This window comes from Esox lucius, chromosome 21, assembly GCF_011004845.1.
Source record: "Esox lucius isolate fEsoLuc1 chromosome 21, fEsoLuc1.pri, whole genome shotgun sequence".
NCBI lineage: Eukaryota > Metazoa > Chordata > Actinopteri > Esociformes > Esocidae > Esox > Esox lucius.
In genome coordinates this window covers 24,677,522-24,699,610 of record NC_047589.1, presented here as the reverse complement: position 1 = coordinate 24,699,610, position 22,089 = coordinate 24,677,522, and the positions used below count along the sequence as shown (strand labels likewise).

Below are 22,089 nucleotides of genomic sequence, written 5' to 3'. Positions count from 1 at the left end.
GGGTCTAGACTGGTGATGTTGACGGTGTTGAGGCGGGTGTGAACCCCGGGTCTAGACTGGTGATGTTGACGGTGTTGAGGCGGGTGTGAACCCCGGGTCTAGACTGGTGATGTTGACGGTGTTGAGGCAGGTGATAACCCCGGGTCTAGACTGGTGATGTTGACGGTGTTGAGGCAGGTGATAACCCCGGGTCTAGACTGGTGATGTTGACGGTGTTGAGGCAGGTGATAACCCCGGGTCTAGACTGGTGATGTTGACGGTGTTGAGGCAGGTGATAACCCTGGGTCTAGACTGGTGATGTTGACGGTGTTGAGGCGGGTGTGAACCCCGGGTCTAGACTGGTGATGTTGACGGTGTTGAGGCGGGTGATAACCCTGGGTCTAGACTGGTGATGTAGACGGTGTTGAGGCAGGTGATAACCCCGGGTCTAGACTGGTGATGTTGACGGTGTTGAGGCAGGTGATAACCCCGGGTCTAGACTGGTGATGTTGACGGTGTTGAGGCAGGTGATAACCCTGGGTCTAGACTGGTGATGTTGACGGTGTTGAGGCGGGTGTGAACCCCGGGTCTAGACTGGTGATGTTGACGGTGTTGAGGCAGGTGATAACCCTGGGTCTAGACTGGTGATGTAGACGGTGTTGAGGCAGGTGATAACCCCGGGTCTAGACTGGTGATGTTGACGGTGTTGAGGCAGGTGTGATCTGTGGTTGTCGCTGAGCCTGACAGTCCCTCACGTCAGGAGGAGAGAGACATTTAGGAGGGGAGGTAATAAATAGCCAACATATGGTCACTGGATAACCCCCCCTCCCCCAATGTCTCTACCTAACTAAGGCTCTGCCTTGCTGATCCCCCGCTCCCAACACACACACACACACACACACACACTTATCTTCTCGGGCCTCTTCAGTACACACGTTGGGACGGTTTATAAATGCCTCCTCCCTGTTATCTTCCTGCCATCCTTGAGTTAATCAGTGATTGGGGACCAGTTTTTAAAAAGTTAACTAACTGGATTTTGCCTATCAGATTGGACTGAACACTTTGAAATAGAATGAATGGGTCGGGTGTACCCCGATTTTAGGGGTCAATCGTTTGTCCTTTTCGTGTTCATTTAATTTCTGTGCGTGCGATCTTGTCCGTTGACCAAATCCAGGTGTGTGAAAGATAAAGGAGCCTTCCCTGACACTGAGTGGAAGTGTCTGACGGTAGTTAGACTGCTGTTGTTGGAAGGACCAGTAGGGCCAGAGGTGAGCGAGTCATAAACCACAAAGCTTTGTTAGTGCAGGGATGGAGAACAACCTCCCCATCCCCCACGTCTGTTTGCTTTGAAGTGCACGTGTCAGTTTTGGCAGTTTGGCTGTGGGCTCATTGTCTTTTGCTTTGGCTAGTAAAGGACACAGCTTTCCTCTACAGTCCATTACTCAGTGAACTGAAACAGCGGCCATACCCTCTGCTTTATTAAAGTAGCTGGGCTGCTTAATGTGAGGCCAAGTTCCTTTTTAATGACCTGACTTTTATTTCAGTGAAGTAACATACGATGAATGGTAGCTTTTTAGGCGGTGGACAGGTGTCAGACGCTCCACTCTAGAACAAGTGACTTGTCACCAGCCTTACATCCATACACAGGTGTCACCTCTAGCAGCCCCCCCCCCCACCGCCCCCCCCTGACCTTTCCCCATGACCTCCTCAGCTGACTGATGTGGTTACCATATTTAGAAAAAAAAGGTCTCTGGCTTCTGGCACTTGATTGGTTGAAAGCACTTTCACAGGACTGGAAACTTCAACTTTGAGCCGCGTTTTTACTTTCGGTTAAGTTTGTAGAAAGCGCTCGCTGCTGGATATGACACACGAGAGCAGCATGTAATGGAAAAATAACAAGGACGCGCAATGGCCGATACAGATGTATGTAAGAAGGAATTACAGACGTTTACAGGAGTTGCAACGTTTTGGCAGAGAAGAGAAATGAAGAATGGGAGGGAAACTGGGAGGGAAACTGGGAGGGAGGGGTGAGGTGATGGAAGCAAGAGGGGAAGGGCCCACCCAGATGAAACAAGATGGAGAGGGGGAGGGCAAAAGGAGGTGGGAGGAGTCTAGAGGGGCCCAAGAGAGAGAGGGGACGGGAGAAGAGAGGATGCGGAGCAGGAGGAGCACAGGGAGAGGGAGGACAAGGACAGAGAGAGGACAGGGGGCATGCTATTAAAGCCCTCTAAATTAAAATTGGATAGAGGAGAGAGAGAGAGAGATAAACTAAAGAGAGATTAGAGACAGGATAGGCATTCCTGTTTGCTGCTCTTTGGCAGTGTGGCGACTTTTCCATCTGTGTGTGTGACTGCCTCTTTTACTCACAAACACACTCTTAGACACACGCTTGCGTACACACACACACACACACACACACACACACACACACAGTTGCTTCTCTCCTGACTCCTGCATTGTGAGTTCCCGGGATATTTTTTTACAAGGATGTGCAAGAATGACAGGATGTCAGGGGTGTGTGTGTGTTTGTGTGTGTGGTGTAATTGGGGGAGGGGGGGGGGTGAGTGAGAGTGATGGCTGGTAACAGATGTAGTAACAGCAGCCACTGCCCCCCCCCCCCCCCACACACACACACACACACACTCCCCACACGCCTCTCCAGTAACACACAGCACTTTCTTTTTGTGAACGTGTGTTGGGATCTCAGGACGAGTGTGTGTCCCCCCCCCGTCGTCTACTCTGAAACATCCCAACAGGAGTCTGGACCCCCAGGCCCCTCCCCACCCTTCCCGTTTAGCCTTCAGCCTTCTTTCATTTTTCCAACTTCCCTGCCACATCCCTCTAACACTCTCTCCTCCCTCTCTTTGTCCTCTTCCCTCCCCCTCATTTCTTTCTCCTCTCGTTCGTCTCTTTCATCCTTCCATTCTGTTTCTTTCCAGTTCACACCATCTGCGGTTCCGTTGAGCCGTAGAAGCAAATGCTGGCCCAGCGTTCGGCTCGCCAGTCCGACTGTGGGATGGTGATGCTCCGCTAATGAAAGAACACAAATCCAAGGCTAACCTTGAGATCTGCCGTTAGCAGGTTCTCAGACCCCCCACACTCAATCCAACACACACACACACACACACACACACACACACTCACTCTCTCCCCTGACACAGGGGTCTGGGACACTGCACCTGCTGAGGCCTTAGTTGTTACCATCCCATCTCTGTCCTGGACTGACAGAACATGAGCTGTCATCCACCTTGTCAAAGGTCTCCTCCAACTCACCTCTTCCTTCCCCCCCACCTCTTCCTCCTCTCTTCCCACCTGTTCCTCCTCTCCCCTACACCTCTTCATCCATTCCCCTACACCTCTTCATCCTTTCCCCTACACCTCTTCATCCTTTCCCCTACACCTCTTCATCCATTCCCCTACACCTCTTCATCCATTCCCCTACACCTCTTCATCCTCTCCCCTACACCTCTTCATCCTCTCCCCTACACCTCTTCATCCTCCCCCCCCCCACATCTTCATCCTCTCCCCTACACCTCTTCATCCTCTCCCCTACACCTCTTCATCCTCTCCCCTACACCTCTTCATCCTCTCCCCTACACCTCTTCATCCTCTCCCCTACACCTCTTCATCCTTTCCCCCCTACACCTCTTCATCCTTTCCCCCCTACACCTCTTCATCCTTTCCCCCCTACACCTCTTCATCCTTTCCCCCCTACACCTCTTCATCCATTCCCCTACACCTCTTCATCCTCTCCCCTACACCTCTTCATCCTCTCCCCTACACCTCTTCATCCTCTCCCCTACACCTCTTCATCCTCTCCCCTACACCTCTTCATCCTCCCCCCCCCACATCTTCATCCTCTCCCCTACACCTCTTCATCCTCTCCCCTACACCTCTTCATCCTCTCCCCTACACCTCTTCATCCTCTCCCCTACACCTCTTCATCCTTTCCCCCCTACACCTCTTCATCCTTTCCCCCCTACACCTCTTCATCCTTTCCCCCCTACACCTCTTCATCCTTTCCCCTACACCTCTTCATCCTTTCCCCTACACCTCTTCATCCTCTCCCCCCCACCTCTTCATCCTTCCCCCCCACCTCTTCATCCTTTCCCTTATACCTCTTCATCCTTTCCCCTACACCTCTTCATCCTTTCCCCCCTACACCTCTTCATCCTTTCCCCCCTACACCTCTTCATCCTTTCCCCCCTACACCTCTTCATCCTCTCCCCCCCACCTCTTCATCCTTTCCCCTACACATCTTCATCCTTTCCCCTACACATCTTCATCCTTTCCCCTACACATCTTGCCCCTCTCTGTCCCACTGTTCTCTCTTCTCCTTCAGCCCTCCTTTCCCTTTCTTTCTCCCTCCTTACCTATTTGTTCTTGTCCTCCATCCTTTTCTTTCCCACACCCTTTACTTCCACGCTGGCTTTCCGAGTGACTCACACTAAATTAACGTTGAGGAATGAGACACACACACACACCCACACACACACAACCTCCACCCCTCCTCTCCCTCTATGCAGAGGAGGAAGTGGCCTGGACTGGAGAGGAGCTTCCTGTGGAGTCGTGAACGGGAAGCAGCAATTAACAGGAGGGGGGGGCTCACTCGCTTGCTTGCGCCTCCTCCTTTTCTCCCTCTTCCTCTTTCTTGGCTCACTTGCCCTTCCGTATCTTTTTCTCTGTTGATCTTCCACTCTCTGTCCTTTTCTATCTCTCCATTCATCCACCTCTCCTCTCCTCTGCCTTGGTTTTTGTCTTGTTTGAAAGAAAATAAATCCAATGCTAAGCTTGAGATCTGCCGTTAGCATGTTCTCAGACCCCCCCCCCCCCCTCAATCCAACACACACACACACACACACACCGTCTCCTGTGCCAGTCTGGTTCTCCGTCCAGGTCGGCTAAGTGCAGTAACTGTGGGGCTGGATGTGCTGCTTCCAGGAAGGCCTTGGGGCCACCACTAACAGGGGTTTAGACACAGGTCTGGGTGGACCGGAGATGGTCTGCGTGTCCAAGTGGACGCGGGCAGTGGTGGGCTTGGCTACTGGACAGGTTTCACTTGCGCTGCGCTGAGGAGGGAAAGAAATAAAGTCAGGATCGTGTTCTATCACCCCCCGCCCCGCTCCAGGACAGGTGTGAGGGCCATAAAACACAGGCCAGTGTGTCTGTCTAGCAACATCAACTGTTATCTACTGGGCACTAAGCCAGTGCTGTCTCTCAAACGACACATTCACCTCCTCCTTCTCCTCCATCGCCAGTAACTAACGACTAACAGTTTGACAACATTAAGCTAACACCTTAGAAATGTTTGACAACACACTGCTAGTAATGGTAATGCAACTTCCTGAATGTTAACGCCCCCAGCCCTGCTAACTACCCAATGCCTTCTGGGCTTAAGAGTGTGTCATGTCATGAAGTGTGTGTGTGTGTGTGTGTGTGTTTGCAGTGATGGAGAGCGCCACAGAGGACAAGCGTCAGGGGGGAGGGGTGAGTGCCCTGCTGCGCACTGGAGAGGCGGAGCCGTCTCTCGAACGGGAAGTCCCCGCCTCCACACACACAGAGGATCATCACACAGGTGGGAGTTCTGATCCACATCGTCAGGGGCGGGGGTCAAAGGGCAGGAGGCTTGCGCCACACCGCCCCGTTGTTCTGACCTGTTGCGTGTTCGCCGCGTGAACCTCCGTTTCCTGTTAGTGTGTTTTTCTAACGTAACTGTGCTGGTTCTCCTCAGGGAGTAACGGAGCGGTGGAGGAGGAGGAAGGAGGCTTGTCGGGAGAAAACGACGATGGAGAGAAAATGACGGAAGAGGAGGGCGAGGGTGTGGACTTGTCATCCATCAACGCCATGATGACGGCTGTGATGAACGTGACACAGCTCAACGGAAGCATGGAGCCTTCCTCGGCCCCCGCCGCCACGCCCCAACCACCCTCCAGGAAGACCACACCCCCCACGCCCCCAAATGTCAACCGCAACGGCCGGAGGAACACTGTACGCATTCTCTCACCCGCGCACACACACCGTCAGTTAGAATAGGGCAGTATAGTAGGACATCTGAGGTCATGTTATTGGCCCTGTGTGTGTAGGGACAGCGGGATGGATAAGTGATGCTGTCGGAGTCAGAGAAGCCCCCCCCCAACACTCACGAGTCCTGGCTTCATACGAGTCCTGGCTTCAAACAAGTGATGACAAATGTTCCCAAACTGTCCTGGCCTCTCAATTCTCCCTTTGTATCCCCAGCCCAGGTCACATGGCTTCAGTTAAAGACTGAGATGGGGGGGGGCACACCGCTTGTGTCAGACAAACAGGTGTCTCTAACGACACCAACACAAACGTGCACAGTGTGTGGCAAACTTCCTCTTAGCAGCGGTGTTATTCATTCTGGTGAATCTGTTGCAGATTTTTTCACAGACAGAAGCAAAATAGTCTGCCACAGATTCTTCTTGGCATAAGGAAGATAAGAAGAACTGTTCGGACTAATGATTACAGTGCAGTTACATAAGTGACCAGGGCATTCCAGCTCTGGGTCACATTTAACTGTGGCGTCGCGCATGGTACCAGACAAGGTGGCTGGTTGACAGTTCTCACGCTGTGGTTTAGGAGTAGCAGTGAGAAGGAAATGCTGTCTAAATACTGTTTGTTTGCCTGACCTGAGATCTTTATAAAGGCAAGAGGCAGTTTGGTGGGTTTTTTGGTCTTGTTGTTGCAGACCTGCAACTCAATTCAGGTTTAACTCGATTCAGTTTTAACTTCATTTGAAGTATATTGTTGCACACAAAGCTGAAGGTGAACCAGAAGGCCAAGGCATTAACTGAAACTCTCTGCCTGTCTCTCGCTTTTCATCATGCAGTCTGCACACAGACGCGCGCGCGTGTATGTTTCTTTGACTTGTACATTGGAGTTGCTCTCCAGACCAGTTGATTCATTATGGAGGGAAATGTCTCCAAGAGAGGAAAAGGAAGTCCTTCCCAGAGATTGTTTTCTGAAGTGTGTTTGTCCGGTGCGTTCCGCCGCAGTCCGGTGCTATGTTCAGGCAGAGTTAATGATCAGCTGTAGTGTCAACAGCACAGGGGGACAGAGGAGGTGTAGTGTTACAATGGGCTCAAGGTGAAACATCTCCCTCACAGCGCCACACACACACACACACACACACACACACACACACCAAGCAGCAGCTAGCAGAGCAGGCTCAAATCCCAAACTCCCTGGGACCAGAATGCATAGCGGGCTGAGTACAGACTATCGGGGAGGCCAGGGAAGAGTGCTGCCTGCAGGTGACCGAGGGATTACGACACAAGTCAGTTTCCCGTTGTTATCCCTCCTCTGTCACCGTTTAGTTATTGAATACGAGTGATGGCGTCACTGTGCCTCACTGTACTGTCAGGACAAGCAGACCCACTGGGATCTGTCCTCACCGAGGCCCTCACACACCCAGTCCATCTTTGACCTGGTTATGGAAGGCAGCGAGACCCACTGGGCCCATAATTCTTCAGGAACCCTCTCAAAGCCTCACCATTTCCATCTCTTGCCTCATAGCAGACCCTCTTATCCAACATGACATACATTCATCTTTAGGTGGTAGGAAATTAGTGGTGAGTACATTTGATGCCAAAGCAGTGGAAGTCACTGGCAGACAAACACAAATACTTGAGTCTTGCCTGTGGTTGTAACCTGTGGTCTGTTGTGTGGGTTTGATTTGCAGGAAGCCAAAGACCCCAATCCAGATTTCATTTGTCCCCTGTGTGACAAGAACTGTATGACCCAACACCAGCTTACCATGCACATCAGACAGGTAACCTTACTGCCCCTGTCACGGCAATGTATACAGCCGTCTCTCTCTCTGTCCATCTCTCTCTGTCTCTCTCTCTCTCTCTGTCCATCAGTCTGTGTAATAGTAACCCCCTTGTCATTCTCCTCCCAGCATAATGCTGACACGGGGGCGACAGACCACTCCTGCAGTATCTGTGGGAAGTCCCTGAGCTCAGCCAGCTCCCTGGACCGCCACATGCTGGTGCACAGCGGAGAGAGGCCCTACAAGTGTTCCTTCTGCGGACAGACCTTCACCACCAATGGCAACATGCACAGGTCAGACCCCCAGCCCGGACCGCCCGCTAGCTCAGGCCTGGTGGCCGCATGGGATCTCTGCACAGTCTTTGGTGCTCTCTGCTCGTCAAACACAGAGGTGATAAGAAAGCCACCCAAACTGCTGTCAGACTCTCAGCAGACATGATGGGTAAAGATTTTTATGCTGATAATGTTCCATGTAACAAGGTTGGTAAAAGTACGAAGAATTTGAACTGAAGTATAGAAATGCACGTTCTGACCACTGGAAGAGCGCCTGCTAATTGACTTCAAAGTGCCCTACCAAGGTGTGATAGCAGCAGGACCAGAACACACACTGCCCCCACATGAACCCAGTACAGATTTCACCTGTTAGCTCTTGCTGCTAACACACACAAACACGCGAGCTCACCTGTTAGCTTTTGCCGCTAACACACACACACACGCGCAAGCTCACCTGTTAGCTCTTGCCGCTAACACGCACATGCGCGCTCACCTGTTAGCTCTTGCCGCTAACACGCACACGCGCGCTCACCTGTTAGCTCTTGCTGCTAACACACACACACGCGCTCACCTGTTAGCTCTTGGCGCTAATACACACACACATGGGCTCACCTGTTACCTCCCGTCCCTAACACACACAGACACACACACACACCCACTCACCTGTTAGCTCCTGCCAGTAACATACACACCCGCTCACCCTTAGATCCCACCGCTATCTCACACACACCCGCTTACCTGTTAGCTCCGCCACTAACACACACACCCGCTTACCTGTTAGCTCCGCCACTAACACACACACCCGCTTACCTGTTAGCTCCGCCGCTAACACACACACCCGCTTACCTGTTAGCACGGCTGCTAACACACACACCCGCTTACCTGTTAGCACGGCCGCTAACACACACACCCGCTTACCTGTTAGCACGGCCGCTAACACACACACCCGCTTACCTGTTAGCACGGCCGCTAACACACACACCCGCTTACCTGTTAGCTCCGCCGCTAACACACACACCCGCTTACCTGTTAGCTCCGCCGCTAACACACACACCCGCTTACCTGTTAGCTCCGCCGCTAACACACACACCCGCTTACCTGTTAGCTCCGCCGCTAACACACACACCCGCTTACCTGTTAGCTCCGCCGCTAACACACACACCCGCTTACCTGTTAGCTCCGCCGCTAACACACACACCCGCTTACCTGTTAGCTCCGCCGCTAACACACACACCCGCTTACCTGTTAGCTCCGCCGCTAACACACACACCCGCTTACCTGTTAGCTCCGCCGCTAACACACACACCCGCTTACCTGTTAGCTCCGCCGCTAACACACACACCCGCTTACCTGTTAGCTCCGCCGCTAACACCCCCCCCCCCATTACAGTAGCCCAGCAGTTGAACAACCAAATCTTTTCATGGCTTAGAATTCCCAAGTACCTTTTTAGTCTCTCCAACAGCAAATCTGACCGTGTTAAAGTACATTTCAAAACCCCACTGAGCCCCCTAACACATCTGCCTCATTGGAATAAGGCTTCTTTGTATAGGCACATTTTCTGAGCGCGGGTTGTTGGTTCGATTCCCAGTGGGGGAAGAGTTTGACAAGTTTTGTGAGCATTCACCACAAAATAATTTCTGTTAATCTGAAGTGTGTGACTCTGACATTTGGTGGGCATCACTGGCAGTCTGGGCTACAAGGGATCAAGTTAAGAAAATAAGCCATTGGCTCTTCCAGCTCCTGTTTGGTGCTCCTCCTCCCCCCCCCCCACCTCGTCCTCAAGCTACCGTTTTTCAGGCCGTTTGGCCAGCGGGGGTGGGGGTTAGGAGCACTGAGGGCTGTTCCACAGAGATAAATGCATGGGTGTTGTCGGGGGTTGGGATGCTGTGTGTGTGTGTGTGTGTGTGTGTTAGTGTCAGTGTTAGTGTGTGTGTGTTAGTGTATGTTTCTGCTGCTGTAGAACTGAGAGCAGGAAGTGGGAACATGACTTCACCCCTCTCCCCACTTCAACAACACTCACAGACACGCACACACCCAAAAACTGGGGTATCTTTTCCCAGCATGCTTGACTGATGGCGGGGTTAAATACCGACTTCCTCTCTCTGTGCTCTTGGGGTTTTATTGCATTCTTTTTCTTTTTTTTTTTTACTCTGGGCTGGAGTTTTTAGATGATGTGAGTTGTGGTGATGTGAGGAGGTCCCTTGAAGATGGCCTGCCCTACATCCTTGGCTTCTCATGTTGTCCTGCTGCACTCCAGCTCCTCTGGTATGACTGAAACCCAAACGGTTGACTGTGGAGGACTGGCTTGGAGGGGATGCACCCGGGTCCGTAGCGGGCCTTGGTGGTTGTCAGAGCACTCGTCTTCGCCCTCTCACAAGCATGGAATGAAGAACCGTGGGCAGGAAAGAATGAGTGTGGGCTGAGTCCATTGGAGAGAACACGATAAGCTGTCAGTGAAACAGGTTTTGGGTTGTCGCTCACTTTTGCTCCGTGCTTTTAAAGGACACGGATGAATTCTGTGATTAAACTATTAGGGATTATTTTAAGCGCTATCGAGAAAACCTTCTGTCTCTTTCAGGTTCCTTTTGACCATTGCATGTATCTCTTTCTCAGCGTTCCAAAATGAAGTAAGGCTTTGTGTCTGTGACACTCTGCACACCAGTTCTGAGCCTTAGCGTTCGGATCGCTCTGATGGAAACGTGTAATGTGTAGAACAGATGTGATGATCCGTCACATGGACGAGGACGTGGAGTGGGCTCCTTGTTCTATTTCCATCTGCGACCTCCCTTGCGAATGTTCTGCGGGCCTGCATCCACCCGGGCCTGATGTGAGGGAGCCATGTGGCTGGCAGGGGAGCGGCCATTTTGTTGCCAGAGCATCACATGAAATGGGGCCCTGTTGTTGTGAGCCTGTCGCCAAGGAGCGCCATCCCAACCCCACGAAGGGCCCAGTAAACAGACAGTGACTTCTGGGGGGGGGGGGTTGTTATTTGCCTTAACTCTTTACAGGACGGTGAGGACACTTAAGTGTGGTAGGGTGGAGGAGAGAGAGGGGTAGAGCTTTTGAGGGTGCGGAGGAGTGTCCTTGTGTTGACATTGCTGTTGAACCGGCTGGCAGCACATTGATGCTTTAGCGCCCCCTGTGTGTGCGCTGTGGCGGTGCAGGGGGAGGTTTCAGGATGAGGAGGGAAGGAGACCTGTTGAATCATCAACCCAAACTGGCACTGTGAGGATAGCTCTCGTTTTTTGTTTTTTTTTCATCTCCCTTCCTTCACGTTCCTGTCTGCTCGTTCTTTCACCCAGTTATTGACGAGCCGTAAGAATCCCTTCGCTTTGTAAATGATTAAACATCTGGTACGATGTTGTTGATGAGTAGCATTTTGGATAACGTAACGTCGATACAGTCTCAGTGTAGCCTAGTAGGATGTCCTCTTATTTTCAATGAATAAACAGAAATACTTTAATGTCAATAAGGTAGTTTTGTGGCAATTAGCAGACGCTGAATCACTGCAGAAGGGCTTTTAAGAGTCAGCCCTGCAGGTAGACTACATGGACCTGTTTTATAGACTGTCCAATGGAGGAGGGCGTCTGAGGTTAATCCAATCGAGTTGTGCTGACACGGCGGCGTAGCTCTCTGGGGATTGGCCGGGGCCGGAGGTCAGAGTGGAGTGGGATGTGGCCGTTGCCTGTCAGGCCCCCACATGGGCGTCCAGATCGGTGCCTGCTATTTATAACCAGGCTGCAGAGTGAAAGCCGAGAGCTGTGCTGCGCGGCACCGGTTGACCTTTCATCTCTGACAAAGTTACTCACTAAGACCTTTGACCTTTCATCTCTGACAAAGTTACTCATTAAGACCTTTGCGCATATCATGCAGCCGTCTTTATTCAATCAGTTGCAGAGGAACTTGCAAACACTTGTATGCATCCAGTCTATACGCACACACACTCACTCACTCAACCAGGGGTCCCAGGACTGGCGACTGAGGCAAGGCTCTGTGAGCTCGAGCTCGGCCAGTCTTGTCAGGGACATGGTGATGTTGGCCAGGGTCTTGGTGTTGCTTTTCCCCCTCCTGTGATATCCACACACACACATGCGTGCACACACCTTAAATCAACTGATGGCATTTGACCCTTCATCTGACAGAGCAGAGAAGGGGGAGGGAAGTGTGTGTTCAGGCATCCCAGCATTCATCACTTTTCTCCTGGCTCTGCTGCTGTCATCGACCCCTTGTCAACATGTTAACTAATGAAATCAACATCTGAAAGACAATCAAGTCACATGCACCTTGAGGAAAGTTTTCTCAGATGAATCCCTTGGCCTCTATCTCCCTCATGCTGCCTATGCACTGACCCCCTCAAACCACATCCTCCCCTGATAGAAAACACAACTTCCTGTCCTGATAATCCAGCCTCTTTCATAACTCCTGTGGGACATTATCTACTTCTCTCTCTCTCTCTCCCTGCCTCCCTGCCTGTCATAGAGATCTATTTTACATCTCTATGCTTGGCAGACTTTATCCCCGGATTTCTTTTCCTCGCTCTGTCTAAGCGCCCATCCTTGTCTCTTTCTGTCTGTCCCTCCCTCCTCCATGTGACACAGACCAACAGCTGAAGTGTTGTGTAGTTGAGGGGGGGGGGTTCGCAGCAGGAACAGATGCTTCTAGAAGACACGCTCTGTCACAACAGGCTTGTTTTCGTAGGCCAATCATCCACCACAGTGCAAACAAACATCTCTTATCGAATAAATACCTTAACTTCCCCTCGCAAACCCTAGTAGAGAAGGTAGATTTGATCCAAATTATATGGAAATGGAGCTCTGCCAATGATTGTTACAGGGATGGAGACGACTGCCTGCTCATCCCTTTTCTGGCCTTGACTTAAAGCCTTATAAGGGCCTGCTGAGTTGGCTAGATAATTGCGGCAACTTCCAGACTATTACCACCATCTCTGACCTCCTCCCAAGTGCCCGTTTGCGTGTGAGGCGGTGTGTGTCTAACTTTTGTGTGTGTGTGTGTGTGTGTGTGTGTGTGTGTGTGTGAGAGCCTGGTCTCCTTCCTTTCAACATTCCACCGGGACTCCCTACCCACCAAACATTCCCAAAAAGATTGCCCATTATTAGGCCAAGCATCCCAATCTGGCAACCCTCTACACTGTCTGTGATCTTTAAACCCTCCATGCTGTGTCTGAGTAGCTCTGAAGTTTGCTGCAAAGTTGCTGGCAAAGAAATTATGTAGAGTGTATATCAACCCAGGGTTTGTTTTGACGATCAGTACCGCGATGCTATGAGGTGCAAAACACATCCAACACACATCTGAATGTGTGACAGTTGGAGAAATGGCTTGAGCCTCTCTGGGAGAATTTGAAAAGTATGAAAGCCAATGGTTCCCTGTTCTAGAACCCGGATATTCGTACACGTTTCGGATGACTCCTCCTGTCTTCTGGTCTGATCTTTTGGTCTCCTTTGTGCAGACACATGAAGATCCATGACAAAGACTCCGCCGCCCTTGTTCCCATCAGCCCCCCTTCACCCACCAAAAGACGTCGCCCCTCTGCAAAGAGAAGGGCCTGCATGGAGGACGACGCCGAGCGAGGCGATGAGCCTCCCAGCAAAAAGGTGGGCACACCAACACACACCTGTTCCTCCACTGCCTTCATGCATGTGCAGTTATGTCAATTGTATAGTTACCTCTGTGTGTGTGTGTGTGTGTGTGTGTGTGTGTGTGTGTGTGTTTTAGGTCTTTCTATACTCATGGGGACCAAATGTCCCCATGAGTATAGTAAAACCTGAAACAATTGGACTCATGGGGACCTTTTTCCGGTCCCCATGAGGCAAAAGTAAATTTCCGGCTCAGAGTTTAGGTTTAGGGTCAAACTTTAGAGTTCGAATTGTGTTTTCTTTAAGGTCCAGGCGTTGTTGGTTACGTTTAGGATTAAGGTTAGGCATTACATCTAGGTAAAGTCTAGGCATAAATGTTACTTTATTGAGGTTACGGTTAGGGTTATATTAGGGTTAGGTTAGGGAGCATGCAATTTCTATTTTCTGGTCCCCATGAGGATAGGCATGCAAACTTGTGTGTGTGGATTCAGGTGCAAGAGGACAATACATTGGAGGAGCTGGGTTCAGGTCGTGGTGACGACGAGCTGCTGCCATGTCCTATCTGCTTCAAGACCTTTGGCTGCAAGTACGACCTGGAAGTCCACATGGAAACCCACCCTGACACCACGCTAAGGTACTGGAGCCTAACATGCGCGCCCGCACACGTGTGTGTATATAAGCTGATTACATTCTTGGCATTAACGTGACACAATCTTTTAGACTAGCTGATATAATAACAACATAATTTGTTAGCGATATATCAGTTACAGTTGCCAGGTGTGTTGTCAACTGAACAGAACAATAAAACAAGTCAGGATAACAGCAGGCATCCTGAAATCCCCAAAGTTTAAGGGTTAGCATTAGGATAACATGCCAAACGACCTCTGCCACTATTTCTCCACCTGTCCAGCTGGCGCTCTCTGTCTCGATGGACCTTCTACGTTAGGACAATGGGGGTTTTAAAGTGGAGATTAAATGTTTTGCAGTAACCTCATAAAAAAAAAAAAATACGAAATATTACACTTTGTGGAGTTTAGCATCAGGTCACTGATGTTATGCTGGTGCGTTGTTCTCTTCAGGCCCTGATGGTTAAAAGCCTGGGAGAGTCAACGGGAGGCAAGCTATCTCTGGAGAGGGAGGGAGGGAGCTGGGATGGAACAGTGTGGGGGTTTAATGAGTCACAGAGGGGAGGCGTCGAGATGCGGTCCGCTGAACGGCCAAAGGGGGAGGGGAGCTGTCTCCATGGAGACATCACAATCTCCAGGTCACCATGGCGACTCATCTCCAAACCCACCTTTTGTTAAATGGCCAGCCACACATAACTCACCCATGGGAAGGCATGCTTGTGAACCGCAAGGAGCCAGACGTAACCTTTCCTAGTTGAGTTGGGCAGCAGTCTGTAAATGTAGCCCTAATCCCAGCTAATCGCAGGAGTCCAGAGGGCTGGTTAAGAGGATATGGCTGCACTGACCGGCTTGGCTGCCTCTGTACACGGTTTCTAGGAAACGAAGAAACGACGCAGTCTGCGTGTAGCTACGAGTACACACACACACCATGAAAACACAACATACACACACCCCACAACATGCACACACATAGGTTTTACTGACAAGATGGGGACCGGCATTTTAGTACCATTTCAAGAAGATGTTTTTTTACCCAACCCCTAACCTTGACCGTAGTAACATAACATTTATGCCTAAACGTAACTTCTCAACCTAACCCTTAAAGGGGCCATATGTATGTTTTTAAGCTAAATCTTCAAATATTTATTTCTGCAGAATTGTTGCCAGTGCCCGAGATATTCGTCATTGAAACTTTCGCGCCGGTCCGTGCATCATTTTGCACTGACGTGTCTCCTCATTCACTATAGACATTCCCAGTACTGCCCCCCCCCCTCAACCACCTGGGACTAGATAATACTAATGTATTTTGGTCTCCTTTGGTAAGGGAAGATGAGTTTTTGTTTAAATTCAGTCGGGTAAACGATAGAGGCAGGATTCTACACATTGCCCCTTCAAAACGTAAACTTAACCCTAATTCTAAGACTAACTCTAAACGTAAGACAAATGACATAAACACAACACACTGAAAACCAAAACACACACACACACACACACACACACACACACACACAAGGCATACAAAAGCTGCAGCACCTCCATGCTACACACACACCCTGTATTTACAGCTCCTCCATTCCAGTGGAGAAGGGTAATTCTCTGGGCATGAGCCAGCCTGTGGGATTAGACAGCTCTCACAGACCTGTGTGAGAGACAGAAAACACACACACACACACACAGACAATATCACTATGTACACAAAGCACCTACCACACTCCAACTGAAACACACACACACAGCGTGTGACACAACAATGTGGGGATGAGGGGCGCTGGCTGAGTGGGATGGGGGGGAGGCGGGGGGGGGGGGCTGGCTGAATAGATGAAGGGGGTGAGTGCAGGCATGGATGAAGGTGCTCAGACACATTTGGTCCAACCTTAAGTGTGTGTGTGTGTGTGTGTGTGTGCGCGCCAGCCCTGACTTAGCAGCGTGTAATCCCATGGAACACCTTGTCACAGCGTGGGCGATAACAGGACCAGCCGTGGGAGACACTGAGCAGCACTCCCTATCAGTGCCTAATGAGGCCGGGCCACCACTGACACAGTCCATTCTGGGGTTATCCTCTCGCAGTGTATTAAATTATGACCCCAACTACAACGACGCACCAGAACAGTCAACAACCTGCTAGAACTGTTGTACAACACAGCTCATTTTAGGCGCTTTGGCTTTGTTGTGATTGCTGTCACAGGAAAATGCCCCAAAATGTGCATATGATTCATATGACCTTTCCGTGACCCTAGGTGTGACCGGTGCTGCCTCTCATTCCGGACCCATCGTGGCCTGCTTCGCCACAATGCCGGGATTCACAAGCAGCTGCCCACGGACCCTGAGGGACGGCCTTTCATCCAGAACAATCCTTCCATCCCTTCGGGCTTCAATGACCTGGCGTTTATAGATTTCTCATGCCACAAGTTCCCCAACATCGCCCAGGTCAGAGGACAAAATTATACAAAAAGATTTTAACAAGGCCGCGCATGTTTTTTATAATTACGAAAAGCAACCGTTTTCCTGTTTTTCTTACATGAGCTCTTAGTCTCCTCGTCCACATTGCAACACCGTGTCCGTCTCTCTGACAGGTCTGGTGTGAGACCAACCTCCGACGGTGTGGCAGCAAGTTCCACCGTTTTGTGTGCGAGGCTTGCGACAAAGCCTTCCCCCTACGCCAGGCCCTGGACCTGCACAAGACCACCATTCATCAGCAGCAGCAGGCATCACCTGTAGGGGGTGCCCAGGAGACCCCCACAGCTGAGGAGAAGTCTGAAACCATGGCACCAGCCCCTAAGCAGGCAAGCTTCCTAGAGTCTCTGGGTCTGCAGCATATCACCCAGGTCAAGCCCCGGCCTTCCGAGGACGAGGTCCGGCAGGCAGAGCTGGACAGCATCCGGGTCATCCACGTGGAGCCTCCGGCCTCCACCCTGCCCCAGGAGGCAGCTTCCGCTGCAGGCTTCCCGGGCGGACTGGGCTTGGTGGCTGCCTCATCCCTGCAGGGGCTATCGCAGAGGGAAGCCCTCAGCCTGCTCTCCCTGCAGCCCTTCTCTACAGGCTTCCTGTTCCAGCCGGATGGCAGCACTGCCATAAAGCCGGTGTGTGGCGAGGCTGGCCTAATGGAGTTCGCTGACATCCAGCAAATCCTGAAGGTGGCCTCGGCCGCCCCAGGTCAGATAGGCCTCCTGCCGCCCCTGGCCAAGGCCCCGCACTGGGAAGTGTCTGGACAAGTCCAAGCGGCCGGCTGCAAGCCCATGCCCCCGCTGAAGCCCAAGCCCATGGTGGCACCGCGCTCCAGCCTGGCCGCCTCCACGCCGCCGCCCCTCCAGAGCACCCAGCAGGCCTCCCTGGGCTGCATCAGCCCCAGCCTGCCCCCGCCACCTAGCCAACTGAAGATGCCCAGGGAGTCTACGTCATCGTCGTCCTCTTCCTCTGGCAGCCAGGCCTCCCTTGAGAAGATGCAGATGGAGGCGGACTGCATGGGCGACGCCCACATGCCCAACGACATGACCGAGCTTCAGATCAAACAGGAGGAGGGCCAGGCAGCTGGGGGAAAGAAGGGGGCGGGCGGGTCCAATCGCGGGGGCGCCAAGGCCTCCTACCCCTGCCGCTTCTGTGACCAGGTGTTTGCCTTTTCCGGAGTCCTGCAGGCGCACATGCGCTTCCACCTGGGCATCCTGCCGCACCAGTGCAACATCTGCGACTACGTGGCACCGGACAAGGCCACGCTCATCCGCCACCTGCGCACGCACAGCGGCGAGCGTCCCTACGTGTGCCGGGTCTGCCACTACCCGTTCACCGTCAAGGCCAACTGCGAGCGCCACCTGCGCAAGAAGCACATGAAGAACACGCGCAAAGAGATTGAGAAGAATATCAAGTATGTCTCGTCGACCAGCACCCAGGATCCCTTGGAGCTTGCTGCCGCTGGCGACACCGCCTGTCGCTTCTGCGGCGAGGATCTGAAGACTTACCGGGCTCTCCAGATTCACCTGCGCACCCACAACGGCTGCCAGCGGAAGCCCTTTGAGTGTAGGCGCTGTGGCGCAGCTTTCCTGGCCAAGAGGAACTGCATTCACCACATGCTGAAGCAGCACCCTGAGGTGCAGGAGCGGGAGATCGAGGAGCACATCGCCACGCTGCTGCCGGCCATCACGGCCACCTCCTCCAGGGCCAGCCCCAGCTCCTCTCTGGCTCTCAACGGACTCTCACCCGTTGCCACCATGCAGGCGGTCAAGATTGAGGATCTTAGCATCTACTCCTCCGGTGATCTGGATCAGCCCTTGGACTTCTCCAACAAGAGCCGAGGGGGAAGCGGGACAAGCAGCGGTGCAGGGAGCTTGGCCGGGTCCCCTGGAATCAAACTGGAGACAGTCAGTTCTATGGCCTATGACTCCATGGAACCCATTGACCTGTCCCTCCCAAAGAACCCCAGCAAGAAGCTGAAGAGAGACAGTGCTGCTGTGGCCCCGTTGTGTGTGGAGCGCAGAGAGATAAAGAAGGAGCTGCCCTCCCCGGGCGCTCTGGACCATCTCGGCTTAGCCCTTCAGCTGGACATGAGTGCTGAGGAGAAGCTGACGACTGTCCAGGGTGGCTGTTACCAGCTCCCCACAGGGACCCCGTCCTTGCTCCCTATGAGCACCCCCAGCACCACAGGCCGTGCACTCCGTCTCAAGCCACTGCTGCCCAAACCTGCCTCGTCCTGCCCCTCATCCTCCCAGAAAGAGATTCCCCCTCTGGCTTCCATCGCCCAGATCATCTCCTCCGTCTCGGGGGCTCCGGACCTTCTGAAGAGGGAGTCTGTGCCAGATAACAAGGCGGCCAACGGCCTGCAGGGGGAGCCAGAGCGCCCGGCTGGGGGGGACAACAGCTCAGAAGCCTCCGTGGAAGAGCTCCCCCAAGAGGGCACACCGAGAAAGCGCACCAGGAAGAGGCCGGTGAACCAGGCCGCCAAGGACAAGGTGATGACCCCCACCCGGGTGGCCATGCCTGAACAGAACACCGGCAGCGGCATTGACCTTGAGTCCAGTGGGGAGTTTGCGAGTGTAGAGAAGATGCTCGCCACCACCGCCGCTAACAAGTTCAGCACGTACCTGCAGACGGGGGCGTCGGAGTTGAGAAGGAAGGATGAGGGGAGGCGTAGCCCGGGAGATGAGAAGGAAGAGAGGGAATGCCCACCGCGGTCCGTCCCGCCCCAGTCCAAAGGCGGGAAGAAAAACGCCTACTCCAACTCTGTGCAGAAGATGACCTGTCCCTTCTGTCCTCGGGTTTTTCCCTGGGCCAGCTCCCTGCAGAGGCATATGCTCACACACACAGGTTAGTTTTTGGGAAACACGCCGAAGACCGAGTGGAGGACATTTTGGATACCTGACAGGCAACAATAATGATAATAAGTCGTTTTGACAATGTCTCAACAATATCTGAACTCTAGTTTAATCTTGAGTTGAGCAAATCCATCGAACATTGATCAATGTTTGATGGATTTGCTGGCTGGCACTGACGCTGATTGACAAACACAGTCCTAGCTGATTCCATGGTACCCAAACAGCCTGAAAGATAGCGTTCAGTTATGTAGAACAACGAATCTCATACAAGGTACTAAATAATTACCAGGTAGTTTGACAGGTTTTCTAAAGGATGACATTTTCACTGCATATTTACAACTCCCTGTGGGTCGACATGTACCTAATACTTCTCATTTGACGTTCAGTCTTCTCTAATGTGCTGTCGGCTACAGGTCAGAAGCCTTTCCCTTGTCCCAAATGTGATGCCTTCTTCTCCACGAAGTCCAACTGTGAGCGCCACCTGCTTCGCAAGCATGGTGTGACCAACCGTTCACTGCGGCGCAACGGCCAAATGTCCAAAAACAAGGAGGGGGACGAAGGTTCGCACGAGAGCGCAGGTAATTTATGTACTCTACTGTCAATTGTATCGTCTGCTCTTCTGTAACTGGCAATCCATAACTTTATTTTTACTTGGGGGTGTTCCAGAGAGTTCTGAAAATGAACAGACTGCAGGAGAGGCTCTGGACCTGAGCAACGTGGACCCTGATCAGAAAGGCGCCACATCTGAGTCACCCAGCGCAAACCAGCCAGCAGAGGACCAGCTTCCCCTGCAAGGCGAGACAGAACCCCAAAACCACGGCAACGTTGAAAATGACGTTGAAGACGACGATGGTGACGATTCGCAGAGCAACAAGAGCCTGGACCTCAACTTTGCCAGCAAACTCATTGACTTCAAGTTCCCGTCGGAAGGTGAGCAGCCTCAGACCACCCTGAGCGGTGAGAGGGCGGTGCCAGTGGCTGAGCCGGAGAGAGTCACCGCACTTTCGCAGTCGGACCAGGAGTCCTCCAAGTACACCTGCAAGAGGTGCAGGAAGAACTTCCGCTACCCTGCCACCCTGGCTCGCCATGAGAAAGCGCACCTGTGCGAGATCGCACCCCCTGAAGAGGCTTGTGGAACGGAGGGAGCCGGGCCTGGCGCGGTGGAGCTCCTTAAGACTACTGCAGCCACCACCGAGGAGGAGGATGAGGATGAGGAGGCTGAGAAGGAGGCACCCGAGAGCGAGGGGGCGGGCAGCATGTTGGACAGCGGCTCAGAGGAGGAGAAGGAGAAGGATGAGAGGAGCGATGATGAGGGGTGCTCGGCAGAACCAAAGAACGGGGAAGGAGAAGCGGGCAGGGGGTCAGGAAGCAAGGCGGATAAGAGGAAGAAGATCTGTAACGTGTGCAGCAAGCGCTTCTGGTCATTGCAAGATCTGACGAGACACATGCGCTCACACACAGGTACACGTCTCTCCACACAATAGATACTTAAGGAACGCGTATCTCAATACAATACATGTATGAGAAAGATACTGGCCTGCTGCTATTTCAGGACCCTATATCTTTTCTACTTTCCCTCTCAAAGAATAAAAACAAATCCCCATCAATATTTCCTACAAAATTGTGTGTGTGTGTGTGTGTGTGTGTGTGTGTGTGTGTGTGTGTGTGTGTGTGTGTAAACACTTAAGAGCATCTGTTGTTTTTCTCTCCAGGCGAAAGGCCCTACAAGTGTCAGACGTGCGAACGCACCTTCACCCTGAAGCACAGTCTGGTGAGGCACCAACGCATCCACCTGAAGCCACGGGGCAGTGAGGGGGCGGAGGCGCCGGCCGGCGACTCCGCTAGCGATGAGGGCGAGTGCACGCCGACCAGCACCTGTCCCCCGTCAGAGAACGAGAGCGAGGGCACCGGAGGAGCCAGAGAGGAGGCAGCTGAGAAGGAGGCCCGGTCCGTGTCCACCACTGAATCGACACGGTCAGAGTTGGCTCCGGAGGCCTCGGCTGAACCGCTCGTTCATTCAGCCTCTGACCCGGCCTCGGAACCGGTCCCAGAAACTATTCCCGACTCGTCTGTAGAAGGAGCCTCGGGCCGCACCTTGGAGACACCCGTAGAACTAGCCACTGAGGAATCGGCCTCTGAAATGGCCCGGGAAACGGACGGTGGTGCGGCCACTGAGCCAGGAACAGAAACCCCCAAAGAATCGTCCACAGAGTCCCCCGCCTCTCCGCTCTCCGCCGCTGCCCCAGAGAAAGTCCCCGAGAGCCCCTCGGAAGGCTTCATCCAGGGCCTAGTGGAAATCCACACCAAGCCTTCTCTGGAGCACATCCTGCCCGCTAGTGAGGCTCCCTTGGTGGGTGTGGAATGAGGGAGGATCCTGTTCCTCTGGCCCCAGTCTCTGGATGTCTTTATGCACTCTGTATGTGCCATGGTGCCATAAGATAGAAGTACCCTCAAATAATGCAAGACGATGAAACCAAGAAGAAACACCCAGTTTCTGAGTGCCTTACTACTTCTATTTTTTTTTTT

The 22,089-nt window shown here is 52.6% G+C and overlaps 1 protein-coding gene across 5 annotated transcripts in view; it reads left to right on the top strand.

Moving 5' to 3' along the window:
- rreb1a (ras responsive element binding protein 1a) overlaps window positions 1–22,089 on the top strand; it is a 44,853-nt gene extending 22,764 nt beyond the window's left edge. For 2 of the 5 annotated variants that reach the window (XM_010885846.5, XM_013139654.4), the window contains 11 exons: window positions 5,426–5,554; window positions 5,711–5,967; window positions 7,679–7,768; window positions 7,898–8,061; window positions 13,508–13,652; window positions 14,126–14,268; window positions 16,498–16,687; window positions 16,834–19,555; window positions 19,950–20,141; window positions 20,230–21,024; window positions 21,276–22,089. In XM_010885846.5, the coding sequence (XP_010884148.2) occupies window positions 5,426–5,554; window positions 5,711–5,967; window positions 7,679–7,768; window positions 7,898–8,061; window positions 13,508–13,652; window positions 14,126–14,268; window positions 16,498–16,687; window positions 16,834–19,555; window positions 19,950–20,141; window positions 20,230–21,024; window positions 21,276–21,928 (5,480 nt within the window). In that variant the 3' untranslated portion in view covers window positions 21,929–22,089. Of the gene's footprint in view, window positions 1–2,918; window positions 3,061–3,120; window positions 3,237–5,425; window positions 5,555–5,710; window positions 5,968–7,678; window positions 7,769–7,897; window positions 8,062–13,507; window positions 13,653–14,125; window positions 14,269–16,497; window positions 16,688–16,833; window positions 19,556–19,949; window positions 20,142–20,229; window positions 21,025–21,275 lie in introns of those variants that run through there. The other 3 variants (XM_013139655.4, XM_034289277.1, XM_010885847.5) reach the window with 3 other exon arrangements.